Source organism: Puma concolor, chromosome A2, assembly GCF_028749965.1.
Source record: "Puma concolor isolate L17-30 chromosome A2, mPumCon1.1.hap2, whole genome shotgun sequence".
NCBI lineage: Eukaryota > Metazoa > Chordata > Mammalia > Carnivora > Felidae > Puma > Puma concolor.
In genome coordinates, this window is record NC_141668.1 from 34907665 (window position 1) to 34922847 (window position 15183).

General features: G+C 37.8%; 1 protein-coding gene across 4 annotated transcripts in view; it reads right to left on the reverse strand.

Moving 5' to 3' along the window:
* MET (MET proto-oncogene, receptor tyrosine kinase) overlaps positions 1-15183 on the reverse strand; it is a 113664-nt gene that overhangs the window by 93601 nt on the left and 4880 nt on the right. For 2 of the 4 annotated variants that reach the window (XM_086691879.1, XM_086691873.1), the window contains exon 3: positions 9057-9134. The exons of the other annotated variants lie outside the window; for them this stretch is intronic. In XM_086691879.1, coding sequence (XP_086548005.1) covers positions 9057-9120 — 64 coding nt within the window. In that variant the 5' untranslated portion in view covers positions 9121-9134. The remainder of the gene's footprint in view (positions 1-9056; positions 9135-15183) is intronic. 4 annotated transcript variants of the gene reach the window in all.

Here is a 15183-nt window from a genome sequence, read left to right on the forward strand (position 1 = left end):
TTTAAAAAGTAGGCCCATAAAAGCAAAGTTAAGAGATTCTAATAGGAGATTCCTGATGTCATTTAAAATACTGTATTTATAAACATTCACTGTATATGAATCATATTATATTACACAATATTAGTCAAATGTTTGTCAACATCCATTGGACACCATGCACTTATCTAGATACTGAGAGTTCCCACTCTCAAAAAAGTATACAGTCTGTGGACTTGAAGACAGAAAGATAAATGCTAAAAATCTAAGTGTATAACCTAAATTGAAAAGTGAGTGGATCTACCAGGCTGTTGAGCAAGCAAATTTTAAAACATTCTTTGTTGAACATTGGATTCTTATACCTAAAGATTTACTAGTGTTATGAGCATCAAAAAAGCCTAAATTGACTTTAGAAAGATAAAACAATATGCCATGTCAAAAATCCCATCTAATGTAGTCAGATACTACTTTGACAATGATTTTTAACAGTAAGTTGAGGACAGAAGAAATCTTGAGGATTTTTCAGCCTATCCAATTTCTCTATAATATGACCATATTTAAATGATCTGAATACTCAGGGGTCAATCCTATGTCTGATATTTACAAACTCTTTTGTTTGACAAAAGTCTTCCCAACAGTTCATAAAACCTACTAGAAAAGAGGTGAAGTGTAGTGGAGAGAGTATGGGCTTTGGTGTCAGAATTTGATGTGATGTGAATCTGGGCTTTACCACTTACATACCTTACGACTGTAAGTGTCAGTTTCTATCTAAAGCATCGGGATAATGATACACATCTTGTGGGTTGGCCATGAAGGTTAAAGATAAATCATGAGACACTGGCATTCACTCATGCAGCATACATTGGCATTCAATAAACGTGGCTATCATGCTTATCCTAAGTTGTGTGTTAGCCAGTTTTTGCCTGCCTTCATCAAAAATGAGGAACTTGGCACAGTCTAGTGGGTGAGCCCACTCCAAATGCTTGGTGACTATTTCATCACCTTAATCCTCTCAGTTTAAATACTGTTATTTCTTATTTTCCCACACTTTGGCCATTTGTGGTTTTTCTCTAAACCTGTCAAGTTCCTGAAGTCGCTCTTAAGTTGCCCTCCAAGACAAAGACCATGGTAAAAGTCTTCCACTCTAAGGAAGAACAACAAAAAAGGAAAAATTACTTTACCACTTTAAAGAAGAGTAAACCCACACCATCACTGAAGTTTTAGCAAATAAAGATACAGGATTCCCAGTTAAATTTGAATTTCAGATAATAATGAATACTTTTTAGTATAAATAAGTCCCATGAATATATTTTAAAAAATTTTTTAATGTTTATTTTTGAGAGAGAGAGAGAGAGACAGAGAGAGAGACAGACAGAATCTGAAGCAGGCTCCAGGCTCTGTCTGAGCTGTCAGCACAGACCCCAATGCAGGGCTTGAACCCAAGAACCATGAGATCATGACCTGAGCCAAAGTCGGACACTCAACTGACTGAGCCACCCAGGCACCCCTCCATGAATATATTTTATGTGACAATCCTAGTTGTAAGCAAATGGAGAAAAATCAGGGAACAGCTACCCTTTTTACTAACAGAATTCAGATTGAAAAGATTTTGGCCAAATATATTTATCTATTGGAGTAGAACAGTATTTTTAAGGTTTTTATAGCACATATATGTTGCATAACTGCATATGATTATTTTGTTTCTGTTGTTTTGTTATGTGTCTAAAACATGCTGTTTTCAAAGTGATTATCTGTACACAATAAACTTTATTTGTACAGTAAACTTTACACAGTAAACTGCTCCTAACGGGTGATTTTAAATATCATGCGAAGATATAATTATGTGAAAGGGAGTAAAAATTCTTTTTTTTTAATTAAAATCAAGGAAAAGATTTGTGTGCTTGTGGAGAAAAGTTATACTATATAAGGCAATCTGTCATTGACACAAAATTTCTAGAACAAAGAAAGTATCTTTAGATTGATTTGTATACTTAATTTATAACAAAAAAGCTTACTAAAAATCACATATAGGTGGCTATAGGAGAAAACAAGTTAGACTAAACTTGGTGCAATAATAATTTTCACATAATTAATTAATGTCTTAGGGGCTCCTCTAAACATTGAGGCTTGATTACTACACAAATGTTATTTCTTTGAAAAAGACCTAAATAGTGCTTTTATTCAGATCCTTATCCAATACTGCATCCTTTCTTCTTCCAAAAAACATTTTTAAAGTTGAAAATCATAGAATTATAGCGTTAGAAAAAGCCAACTGTGCATTTTCTAGTTGTAACATATGACTGAGACCATTGTCCAAATCTGATCTGGTAAGAATACAGATAAAAGAATAGAATTTCATTATATTCTCAAGATTATCCTTCATACATTCATAATCTGTTAGTAAACATCTTTGTCCTTTTAAGAATTGCTGAAAGTATTCAAGTTCTGGGAAAGAAGAATAAATGGACATTTGTTTTAACATTGTACATACTATAAAAAGTCCTATTGAGAAAATACATTGAATTGTCAGAGTTCTGAATGATTGGAAGGGCTTTTGTCTCATTAATAAGTTGTAAGTCAGACAAGAACATTTCATTACCCTTGAAAATGTGAACACTGAACTTTCACTGTTAAGAAAGTGCTAAGAAGCTTGAAATCCTATAAAAGTACTTAAAAATAATTTTTGGCCTAATGGATAGGTGTAATTTTATAGTTTAGATTGTGCAGAAGTGCTACCAGGTTTTCTTCAATTAATCTGGGGACAGTGAATAATGAGAAAGTACAAATCTCACTTGAGAAACATCTTCCTAAGCATGTAAGTTAAAATAAAATAAGCTTAGCAACTTTTTCCAGTTGTATTCAAGCACAGGGTTGGAATACGATAAACCTGACTGAATAGTCAGAATGTGAAGCACTAAAGGGAGACCAGTTAGAAAGGAAGCTGGTACATTACTCATTAATGAATCAGACATATTTCCCTTCCTCAGTGTTTGAAAATGTCCCTAGCATAAGGCATGGTGAATTCCAAGTGTGGGGAGTTGTGCTCAGAATTGGGTCTATATAACTGATGAAACCTCCTGTGGTGTTACCTAAAGCAGAAATCAAATGGTTATGAGAAATGGTGGTGGTGAGTAGATCCCATTTGTGTCCTGGTGGCTGTCAGGTAAAGAGGAACCAGCACCTAGGGAAAGAGAGACAATGGGAGAGGCATGGGGGTGCCTAAACTGGAAATATACAGTCAAATCCATGTGATGTGGGCATTACTCTGTAACACTAATTTCACTAAGTTCTTCGGGTAGGTCTGAATTTTATTTTGCTCATACCTGAGTACTTTTCTTGGAAATCAAAGTTAGCAAGTAGATTCTCTCCCAGGGGAATGAACTAGGGACCTTTTTCAAGATAAATTTTGTCAGTATATAACATAGTCTTTTTCAGGAAAAGTAGAAAAAACTTTTAGAAATCATAAAAATACTATGAATGGAAGGAATAGCCAAACCTATCACATTTTATATAGATGTGGATTCCTTGGCTGAACATAATGCAATTAACAATGTTGGGAGAAAAATTAAAAGCATATAAATATCACTACATTGAGTTCAATATATAATCAGAGAATAAAAGAGCCAAATAAACTTTCTGTAAAAATCTTAAAATACTTTTAAAGGGATAGAGAATGTCAAGCAAAAGCTATCCTTGTAAAAAACAGAACAGTACAGAAAATAAGTACGTAGGTACAAAACTCAATTTCTAAAACTCAGTAAATACTTTGGATCCTTGAAAAATCAATAAACCAAAAGGTGAGGACATTAGCACAACTTAAAAACAACTGTGCTCAGGATTGTGTTTATATAACTGATCAATTCAAGGAAAAATAATCCAGGGCATTTGTGTTTGTGTGTAACGGGGAGTTGTGTGTGTGTGTTTGAGGGAGAAAGAAACAGAAAGAGAAAGGAGAGGACAAGACAAAACAAAAACAAAAACAAAAACAAAAACATTTCAACCATATCAGTGTTGCTCACTGACTGGCAGTCCCAGCCTCCCACCCCACTGTGCTATAAAGTGCTATGAAGACAGGTGCACATTGCTAAAGGAACACAGAGGGACAAACAGCTAATTGTAGCCGAGAGGCAGAGCCAAGTTGTATGTTAGCATGGAGATAATACTTGAGCTGGGTCTTGCAGGTTAGGAGTTGCTTAGGCACAGTGGAGGCAGGGGACAGGCAGGACACACACACACAGGCACCTAGAGAAGAATGTGCAGGGCTGTTCAGGAAGTTGGCACAGAGACTATGTGGGCTGGGCTGGGTATGGACGAAACTGAAAGATTAGTCCAGGGCCACATCATAGAAAGCCTTATACATCCTGTTGAGGGATCTGTAGTTTATCTGTAGTAAAGAGTCACTGGAAGGTTTTAAGCAGGAGATGGAAATGAGCATAATACTTGTAATTACACATATTAGACAATTTTGGTAACAATGTGGTGAGTGGATTGGAGTGGAAAAAAGCTAGATGCCAAAAGACACAACAGAAGGTCACTGCATCTGTCCAGGCAATTGAAGATAAAGACTGACAACAGTGAAGATTCCCTGATCTGTATCTTCATCTCTTTATCTCCAGAGTCCATAAATCCATCTCTCAAGCATGAGTTTTGTTATGTCCAACAGCTATTTAAGACAGATTTAAGCTATTTAAATCTGACAAATATTAATTAAGGCCTTAATATGTGTGAGGTACTTAGGGTGGGGTGGGGGTACATCAGTAAACAAAATAAACAATCCTGCTTTTATGAAACTTACTTTCTAGCAGTTAGATACAGAAAACAAATTATACATGTGTGTTACAACGTGAGGAGTGTTGAGCGCTACTGGAAAGACAGAGAGAGAGAGAGAGAGAGAGAGAGAGAGAAGGAAGGTGGTGGGAAAGGTCTGTGGCTTTGAAAAATTGAGGAGGTAGCTTTTAAGGAAAGAGTTGAAGGACAGGAATTAGCCATCTGAGATGTGAAGAGATTTCTTTTTTTCTTGCAGAGGCAAGAGGGACCAAACTGAAAGCATGCCTGATGTGTCTTATTTGTTAATAACACTGGACTCTGGTGATGGGGAGATGAGATCAGAGTGGACAAAGAATCAGACCATACAGGGCCTTGTAGGCCACTGTGAGACTGGGTCTTTTACTGGAGTGAATGTGGGTGTTGAGCAAGGCAGTAAATATATTTGAATGGAATCACCTTGACTGTGTGTGTGTGTGTAAGACTGGTGGTGGCAGGGGGATGGGATAGGGCAAAAATGGAGAAATGAAATCAGTTGGGAGACTGTTGTAGTAGTCCGGGTGAGTGATGGCGGTAGCTTGGGCTAGAGAGGAAGGAGTGAGTGATGAGAGGTAGCTGAATTCTGGTTATATTTTGAAGACAGAGCTATGAAGATTTGGTAAAGGAGTTGGAGATAAAGTGTGCAAGAAAAAAGGAATCATGAATACTCCAAATATTTTGGTTTTTGTAACAGGGACAATGATTTTGCCACTTACTGCCATGGAGTAAGAAGCTGGTGGGTGGACCAAGCCTGGCAGAAATGTATGACAATCAGGCACTTTAGTTCTGTTCATGTTTGAGATACTTTTTAGGGAAGAAAGGTCTGTACTAGAGATTTAAATTGGGAAATTGTCTGTGTAACAATGGTGGTATGAAAAGCCATGAGATTGAATGAGACCACCAAGGAAAGGAGTGTAGAGAATGCAGAGGAAGCCTGTCTGCTGAGGCACACCAAACCAGGAGGCTGAGGAGAAGAAGGTGAATGAGAAAAGTAGACTAAGAAGAAACAGTCAGATGTTCTTCCCATGAAAACTTATTTTACCACTTCAAATCCTATCTCAATGCCTAACATTCCCACTTTTCCAGGACATCACCCTTGACTCCATAGGTGTTTTAAACATGTTCATCTGCTTCCACTCACAGTTTAAGGTGGTATCACTTCTTGCCTGGATTACAACAGCTTCCTACCTGGTATTCCTGTTCTATTCTTGCCCCTGATCATCCATTACCCAATGTACCAGAGATATCTTTCTAAAACGACAACCTGATTATGTCACTTTGCTGTTTAAAAACAGTTCAACTTGTGGCGGCTGGGTGGCTCAGCTGGTTTAGCATCCGACTTTGGCTCAGGTCATGATCTCACAGTCTGTGGGTTCGAGCCCTATGTCGGGCTCTGTGCTGACAGCTCAGAGCCTGAAGCCCTCTTTGGATTCTGTGTCTCCCTCTCTCTCTATGCTCCTCCCCAACCCCTCTGAAAAATAAACATTAAGAAAAATAAAACAATTAAAAAAAACAGTTCGACTCCTGGGGCACTGGGTGGCTCAGTTGGTTAAGCGTCAAACTCTTGCTCTCGGCTTAGATCATGATCTTACAGTTTGTGAGTTTGAGCCCCATGTAGGGCTCTGTGCTGACAGTGTGGAGCCTGCTTGGGATTCTCTCTCTCCCTCTCCCTCTATCCCTCTTACCCGTGTGTGTGTGTGTGTGTGTGTGTACTCTCTCTCAAAATAAATAACTTAAAAAAAAAGCAGTTCAACTCCTTAGCACATGTTAAAAACCATTCATGATTTGGCTTCTGCTTAACTCTCCAGCCTTGCCTTTTGCCATTGTCCCCCTAGAAATCTAGGCTCTATTTTCCCCTTCTGCAAGTTGCTGAAGTAGGCCATGAGCTCTCCACTCTGGGTCTCAGCACATATGGATCCCTCTCTATGGAACACTTTTGTCCTCACCTTCACCTGATTAACTAACTCTCTCTTCAAGTCTCATTGTAGGTGACACTTCTTTCAGGAAGCCTTCTCTGTTGTCTCTCTCACCCTCTAGAAAGAGTAGAAACTGTTCCATGTGCTCACATATCAAACCTGCCTTATCCTTAGTTACACTTTATTATGTTGAGTTGTAATTTACTTGTTTGTAACTCCCACTAGACTAAAAGCTCCATTTTTATCCCCTAGCAGTACACAGCACTTGGCAAGGATTTGTTGAAGAATGGATAATGAAATGAATTAGTAAAGAATGACCCTGTACAAAGACTCTGGCAGTATGGATATAACAGAATAAAAGACTAGATTATAAAGATATTAAAGAGATAAAGTTTATGTGACAATGATCTAACATGGATTTTGATCATAGGGGAAGAATCAGAAGTCAGGGATGACTAAAAAATATCTATCTTGGTGTCAAAAACAAAGGTAAGATAAATAGGCAGAGAAAAGTTATGGGGCAAAAAAATAGTTCAGTTAATAACTCTGAGGTATCTGTTGGTCATTCAAGTGCAAGTGTCTATAAGGTAGGTAATAAATGGGCATGGTGGTCTAGAGCAGAGAGAGTCAGACATGACAATTGTGAATCATTGGTCCATCAGTGTATTTGAAGTAATGGAGGTAAGTAAGATCACATACGGGCATGTTCAGTATGCAGAAAGAAGGAATTCAAGCTTTAGATATAAAGTTGAAATCTAAACTCTAAAAAGAAAAGTTTGAGTGGTATTTCAGAAGCTAGAAATTTCAAAAAGGAGGAGCAATATGTATGGTGTCAAATCTCACAGGGGGGTCAACTGGGATAAAAACAAGTGTCCATCAGATTTCACTATGAGGAAGTTGCTGGTTATTAGAGTGAAGACATCTTCTTGGTAGATGGGAACAGACTGCTTGAGTGGAATGAATTAATGAATGAGAATAGAGACACTGAGTTAGAAATTATTTTCAAGAATTTTTTATTTAAAGGATAAGGCAGAAATAGAAGTGAATACTTAAGATAAATACTTAAGGTAAATGTATAGTAAAAACCCTATCAGAATGTCTGGATTTTTTTTTTTTTTTTTTCTAGAAGCAGCAGCAAGTTGAGTAAGGGCTGAATGAAAACAGTGAGGGAGATTTTAAAAGATGGTAAGGGTGGGCAGGGAGGGTGGGACAGATGAAGCAAGGTGCTCAAAGATGTGGGAGAATAGAATCAAGACCACAGGGTGAAAAGACCATTTTATCATTTGAGACAGAAGCAGGGAGGTAATAACGGGTATATGGAAACCATCTGGGCTTCTGTTTACTCTCCAAACCATAAAGGGAGATATTACACTGAGAGTAAAGGAAGCAAAAGAAAGAAAGTTTGGAATCATTGTGGGAATGGGGGAAAATGGGCAATGACCAAAACAAAAGTTCTCTTGAGGTGATACTAATCCTAATGCACAATGCTGATTTCAGTTGAGTGTCCAAGCAGTCAGCAAGATAGATTTGGGAATTAAATGGTTCCATAATCATGATGTTGGTAGTGAATTCTTATAATGTTTACATAACTCCTCAGATATATGGGCCTTTATTAAAGGGCAATGCTAGCATTTAATTATTTTTATTTCAAAACCAGTTTTATTAAAATCTACAAGGAATAATTTCAGAGAAAAGAAAACACACTGAAACAGACACTCTGTTCTCTTTTCAATAAAACCAACAATCTGAAGATGTTAAAGAAATGAATCAGATATAATGATCATCTAACTGTGAAAATTAAAACCCATTTAGGAATTGTGAGGGAGGCTTGATCTTAAATACCACTCTAGTTACTCATTCAGAATCTTTAATAACATTTGGAAAGTAATTAATCAACTTATGACATAGACTCAAGGGCTGTCACATTTCATTGTCGTTAGTGAAACTGGGGTTTTATCTGCACTCTTCTGGTGATTTAAAGAACAATCTTTTTTGTAAGCTTTTTGAAGAGCAGAAGAGTGTTTAAAACAATTGAATTCTGACATATAGATTTCAATGAACAATCCAAGTATGTGTTAGTAAAACTGAAGTACAGTTTAGAAGTAGCTTAATTTTGACATGACAGAAAGTGAATTTCTGAAAAATCCAAAATGTGTATTTATTTCTTTTAGGAAGACACTTTTTCTGTCAACAAGCTTTACTTTGGGTGCTTCTTTATATAATTCAATAGCACTTAAAAAAAAAAAAAAAAAACAGCTAGGGTAATAATATTTTAAGCCCAAAGGTTCATGTAGGCCCTAAACGATTCTATTTGTCTGGTGTCTCTATCTTAACTAGACAACGGTCAGTCCATGAACTCACCTTGGACAGTGTAGCAGCAGCTGAAGGGGTTCTGTCTGAATATGAGACCAGAGTAAGGTGACATCTACTCACTTCAGTCTCTCAGAGGAGGAAAAAGACAAAAAGTGAAGGCAGACCTTGATAGGAGCTTTCCTCAAATCTTTAGACCACTGTCTGAGTTCGTGTTTAGAACATAACAAATGTAATTATTACATACACTCCAGCATGAACTCTGTGTAATCAAAGCCCAAAGAAATGGCCTCAAGATAATATCTGAAAGTAAAGCTAATATATATCCACAGCAGATGGTATTCCAAGGGAGAATAGTTATGGATATAATTTCGAAGGCCATAAGCTTTGATCCCAAGAGTAACTGATGCATTATAATGAGCTGATATGCTAGAAAATTCTGGTCATGAACATCATGTAAAATACTTGTAAGTTTGGTTTTAAAACTATGAATTCTTCTGAGAATACAGAATTTCATTTGTAGTGTCTGCAAGTAGCTAATAGAATGCTTAGAGCATGTCTCCAACACTCAGAATAAAAGTTCCTTCTACTTCCTGCTACGTATCCTTGCTATTCTTATTGGTATCTGAGGGTAGAACAGACTAAGAGTTCTGATCTAGGATTGGGCAAATGATAGCCTCACTTCTCCTAGAATCAAACCACATGTGACAGAGGAAGTTCAGACTTTGCTTACCTATCACATGTCCTACCATTTTACTGTGAGTATTCCTGGATTCCCCACTCAGTTGTGCCCAGCCTTTTTCCTATTCAGAAGGCAGCAGCCTGATTCCTAATGTGACACTCTCCTCACAACCAGCACTGCACCCAAGCCCGTGACCCAGCAGTGTATCCACCCTTCTCTCCCCTCTTGTAACCTCACTGATCCAACACCCATTAAAACTTCCAGGTTTTGGGGCACATGGGTGGCTCAGTGGGTTAAACATCTGACTCTTTTTTTTTTTTTTTTTTTTTTAAATTTTTTTTTTTTTTTTTAACGTTTATTTATTTTTTTGGGACAGAGAGAGACAGAGCATGAACGGGGGAGGGGCAGAGAGAGAGGGAGACACAGAATCAGAAACAGGCTCCAGGCTCTGAGCCATCAGCCCAGAGCCCGACGCGGGGCTCAAACTCACGGACCGTGAGATCGTGACCTGGCTGAAGTCGGACGCTTAACCGACTGCGCCACCCAGGCGCCCCAAACATCTGACTCTTGGTTTCAGCTCAGGTCATGATCTCATGGGTTCATGAGTTGGAGCCCTGCATTGGGCTCCATGCTGACAGTGCTGAGCCTGCTTGGGATTCTTTCCCTCTCTCTCTGCTCTTCCCCCACTGGTGCTGTCTCTCTCTCTCTCAAAACAAAACAAAACAAAACAAAACAAAACAAAACAAAACAAAACAAAAACAATAAACTTCCAGCTCTTCTCCTTCATTATTTCTTTTCTCTATCTGTTGCATGAGAGTTATCACAAAAACCTTCTTAACTTGAACTACAGTTTTCCAAGTATACAAATATAAAGGCTCATCAAATTATGAGAACTTGTAGAGTTTTAAAGAGCATCTAAAAATGAACGTGCACATATTGATATACGATTATTACTAATGGTTTGATCAACCATTGAAATAGAAATTAAGCATGTCTCTTTCTATATATATGACCATATAAGCCATATAAATAAATTACTCCTTATATAGTACTATCCATAATTAAGTTTCAAAACAAGTTTAATGATGGAATGAATATGCATTCAGTAAACCTTCAGGTTCACCTAAAAGAACCTCTATGTAAAGACCATAATAGCACAATTTTCCTTTTTCTCTCCACCAAGATACAAGAAATCACCAAATTCTGTCACCCCAATGTTTTCTGAGGACAAAATGTGAGGAGTAGTTAGAAATTCACAACATGGTATCAAGAAAGATCTCAGTGCCCATGTTTCAGTACTCTGCCTTCTTCTAAATACTACTTTCTTTCTTTTAGAGAGAAGGACTTGCTGTCTCCACAGCCATCAGTACTCTAATCATGTGCATTTCAACTTCACGTAAAGCTACATATTTGTGCTGAGTCCATATGGGAAGTCTAGTTACTAGAAAATATACACTCAAAAACAGGAAGTCTAAGTACAGTAAGAGGTGTTTTTCTCCACACAATAGAGTTTAAATATGTGTCATCTATATAATCTGGAGCAAAACCTAACACCCTCATTATTGTTGAAAAACTCTTCCCTTCTACATTATGGCAACTTAGGATTATAGCATTACATTTTCTAAACCTGTTTGAACTTGCTTATAGATACAAATGACCTGCCCTTTTCTATGCATAGTTTTCAGTCAGTAAGCATGTCAAGGTGGGAGGAAGAATGGCAGGAACAGTAAAAGGGGGAAAAAAATCAATTTTCAGAAAGCATATGGTAACAACTGAATATTTAATCTAATTAGCCTAGAAATGCCTTCCTATTTTCAGCACTCTTTGCAAGGCAGTTGCTTCATGGTACAGAATGAATTTCAATAAATGTCATATATTTAGTTTGATGGCTTATTTTAAAAATTTGTTGAACCAGGTCACTGACTCAGAATAGATTTATTCTGAGACATGACAGATGGATACTGATACTGAATAGAAAGATTGACATTAGCTGGAAGGTTCTACGCAGAAGAAAACGTCATTCAGTTAACATTCAACAAAAGTGTTACTGAGTACCTACTGTGTGTTAGGATAAAATAATAAATATTTGGACCTTACTTTTTTTTTTTACAATAGAAAGAGGAGTGCTGGCAAAATATTTTCCTTGGGGTTAGTAAGGATTACAACTGAATACTACTGGGTCTTTAAAAGTACTTACATTTTTCACATTGCATCAGAAAACTGTATTAGCACTCGTTCAAATATTCATTCTGTTACGGTTATGAGATTTTAGACCTAATTCAGATATTTGAAGATGCTGTTTACTGACCCTTAGCAAAAACCAACTTCCTATTCTTCTGGAACAAAAAAGGCCTTACATGGCTTCAAAGATTTCTTAGACATCAAAGAGCTTAGAGAGACATACAGTTTATGGGTAATGATTTAGGATTTAGTGAATCAAAAACACATGGATTAAATTTCCTTTAAAAGACTCCTAGGTTTAAATTTTAAGAGCTAAAATGTTGGTCTAAACACACAGTGGTCTCAAGAAAAGGCAAAACTTATTTTTAAAGATAGTTTGAATTGTCTTGTGGACCCCAAACTTGGCTGGATTTTCCTTTCTCACATGATTAGACTTCAAAGGAGACAACCTGCCTTCTGTTAAACAAATTTACTCTACCTCTCTCTCTGCCTTGTGAAAACTACATTACAGTTGACCCTCCAATAACATGAGTTGGGAATGCACGGGTCCACTTATACAACACAGTACTGTAAATGTATTTCCTCTTCCTTACCATTTTCTTAATAACATTTCTTCACTTTATTTTAAGAATACAGTATATAGTACATGTAACATAATGTGTTAACCAACTGTTATTGGTAAGGCTTCCAGTCAACAGTAGGCTATTAGTAGTTAAGTTCTGGGGGAGTCAAAAGATACACAGATTTTTGACTGTGCAGGGGGTCTGTGCCCCGAACCCCTGTGTTGTTCAAGGGTCAACTATATTTCAAAGGTCTCCAGCTCTGAATGCTTTTCGGTATTTTCAACAAAATGTTAAAAAATCACAAACAACCCATGGTCTTATGAAACAATTGCAGTACTTTCCAGTTCCTCCAAGTCAATTCTGTTTTCTTATGTGCAACTTCAAAATTGGACTGGGATTTTAGATCCAACTATCAGGGAATATAGGATCACTTCAAAACAGGAAAAAGCCACTGATATTAATATGTGCACTGTTTCACGATATATTATATTTGCATTTAAAATAGTAGGAAGAAATACAGTACATAATCTTCCGTTCTAACACAATGGCCTTCCTGAAGACCACTAGCCTGGGCATTTCACTGAGATTTTAGGATTAAAGGAAACAAGTTAGTGGACAACCTGTGAGCTTTCATTCCTTTGGAAAAATAGATTGCAATAGTGATCTGATGGCTTTTAAAGGGCACTCGAAACTAATGCAGTACACGTTTTGAATTTCAATGGTAGAGAAATAACAACTAGTGAAGTTCAGGCAGATATAAAAAAAACAAAACAAAGCAAAAGCACCAGTATTCCAAAGAGGGAGTTTATCCTGAATGAGAACTTGGAAATGAAATCTATACATACAGTTACGATGAATTGAGGTTTCAGAAAAAGATTGTTTCACTTTAAGAATGAAAAAAGTAGAGTGCCCTTTAGTTTACAAATATACATAGCTTGATAGAAAGCATACTGGTTAATGAGTTTACAAAAATAAGTATGTGCCAATAGGTGATAAATTATATCTTTTTTTATTTAAAAAAATTTTTAATGTTTATTTTTGAAAGAGAGAGAGACAGAGTGTGAGCAGGGGAATGGCAGAGAGACAGAGAGACACAGATTCCGAAACAGGCTCCAGGCTCTGAGCTGTCAGCACAGAGCGTGACGCAGGGCCTGAACTCACAAATTGCAAGATCATGACCTGAGCCAAAGTCGGATGCTCAACTGACTGAGCCACCCAGGTGCCCTTATCCTTTTTTTTTTTTTTTTTTTTTTTAATTGCTAAACTAATTTTCCAGAGGGAGGACAAATCTGAGAACTCTAGAAGATAAAATACTTGGCACAAGTGGCTCTGGGACTCTTCGGCCATGCATGCTGCTGAATATAACACCTGAAGGTGATACAGTGGACCACTTGGCAGGTGTAGTCATGGCTAAGGATTGTAAACAGAACCACCAGAGGCCAAATCTGGCACACAGACTTTTTGTCTCTGTATCCTGCGCAGTGTTTTAAAGATGCTGAGTCAACACTTTAAAGTTGCAAGGTTTCTAGTTTCTCTTCAAAATTTGAAAGACACCACCACATGGGCCCATGACACATACTGGGATCCACAGCAACTCTGATGATGCCAAATGCTGGCTGCCTCCTTTTAGGTGCGGCTCTTTTTTTTTTTTTTTTTTAATTTTTTTTTTCAACATTTATTTATTTTTGGACAGAGAGAGACAGAGCATGAACGGGGGAGGGGCAGAGAGAGAGGGAGACACAGAATCGGAAACAGGCTCCAGGCTCCGAGCCATCAGCCCCGAGCCTGACGCGGGGCTCGAACTCCCGGACCGCGAGATCGTGACCTGGCTGAAGTCGGACGCTTAACCGACTGCGCCACCCAGGCGCCCCTAGGTGCGGCTTTTTCTAAGCACGTTGTCATCCCTAGTGAAATGGTTAGTTTCATTCATTTAGGTTACCTGTTTGCAAATCTTTTTTTTTAATTTTTTTATTTTTTTATTTTAATAATCTCTACGTCCCACATGGGGTTTAAACTCACAACCCCGAGATTGAGTTGCATGCTCCACTGACTAAGCCAGACAGGTCCCCTCCCTTTTTTTTTTTTTTTTTTTTTTCCTGTTTGCAAATCTTGATACAGGATATAGACAGGGCTTAAAGGGGCAGGAAGAAAAGAGGAAGAAAATCCAACACAGTGGTTTAACATTGGAAAGGGAAAAGAAAGGAGAGAGACAAGAAAAAAGTGTTCAGCAAACAGAGGCTGCATACCATGAGCAACTGTCTCCTTTGCTGTCTCCAAATATTTACTATGGAAGGGATCTGAGACAAAGGCTGTGGGTATTACTCTCAACAAATCCTTTTGGGCCAGGCTTACAGTGTAGAAAATAAGAAGGAAAATTGTCTGAATGGAGCAAGAACCTTGATCAAGGATGGCATGTGGACATGGGACCAACTGAATGCAGGAAAATACCATGGGTTTGCTTCCTCCATACACCATAAACCAAGGGATGTGGGCCACTCCTTCACTGTCCCCTTTGAGACTGCAATGAACTATGGCAGGCACTGTCCAAGTACTTCCCATAAAAAATGAGGGACTCCAAGTATAGCTGTGCGGGCTATGCACTGCACAATTCCAGAGACAACAAAATGAAAATAGCGTTCCCAAGAAGTGCAAAGCAGAAGCCATGCTCCAGATTTTCACATGGCTCATTCTCTTATCTCCTTCAGGTTCTAGTTCAAAGGTCATCTTCAAAGTGAAGCCTTCTCTAACTCTA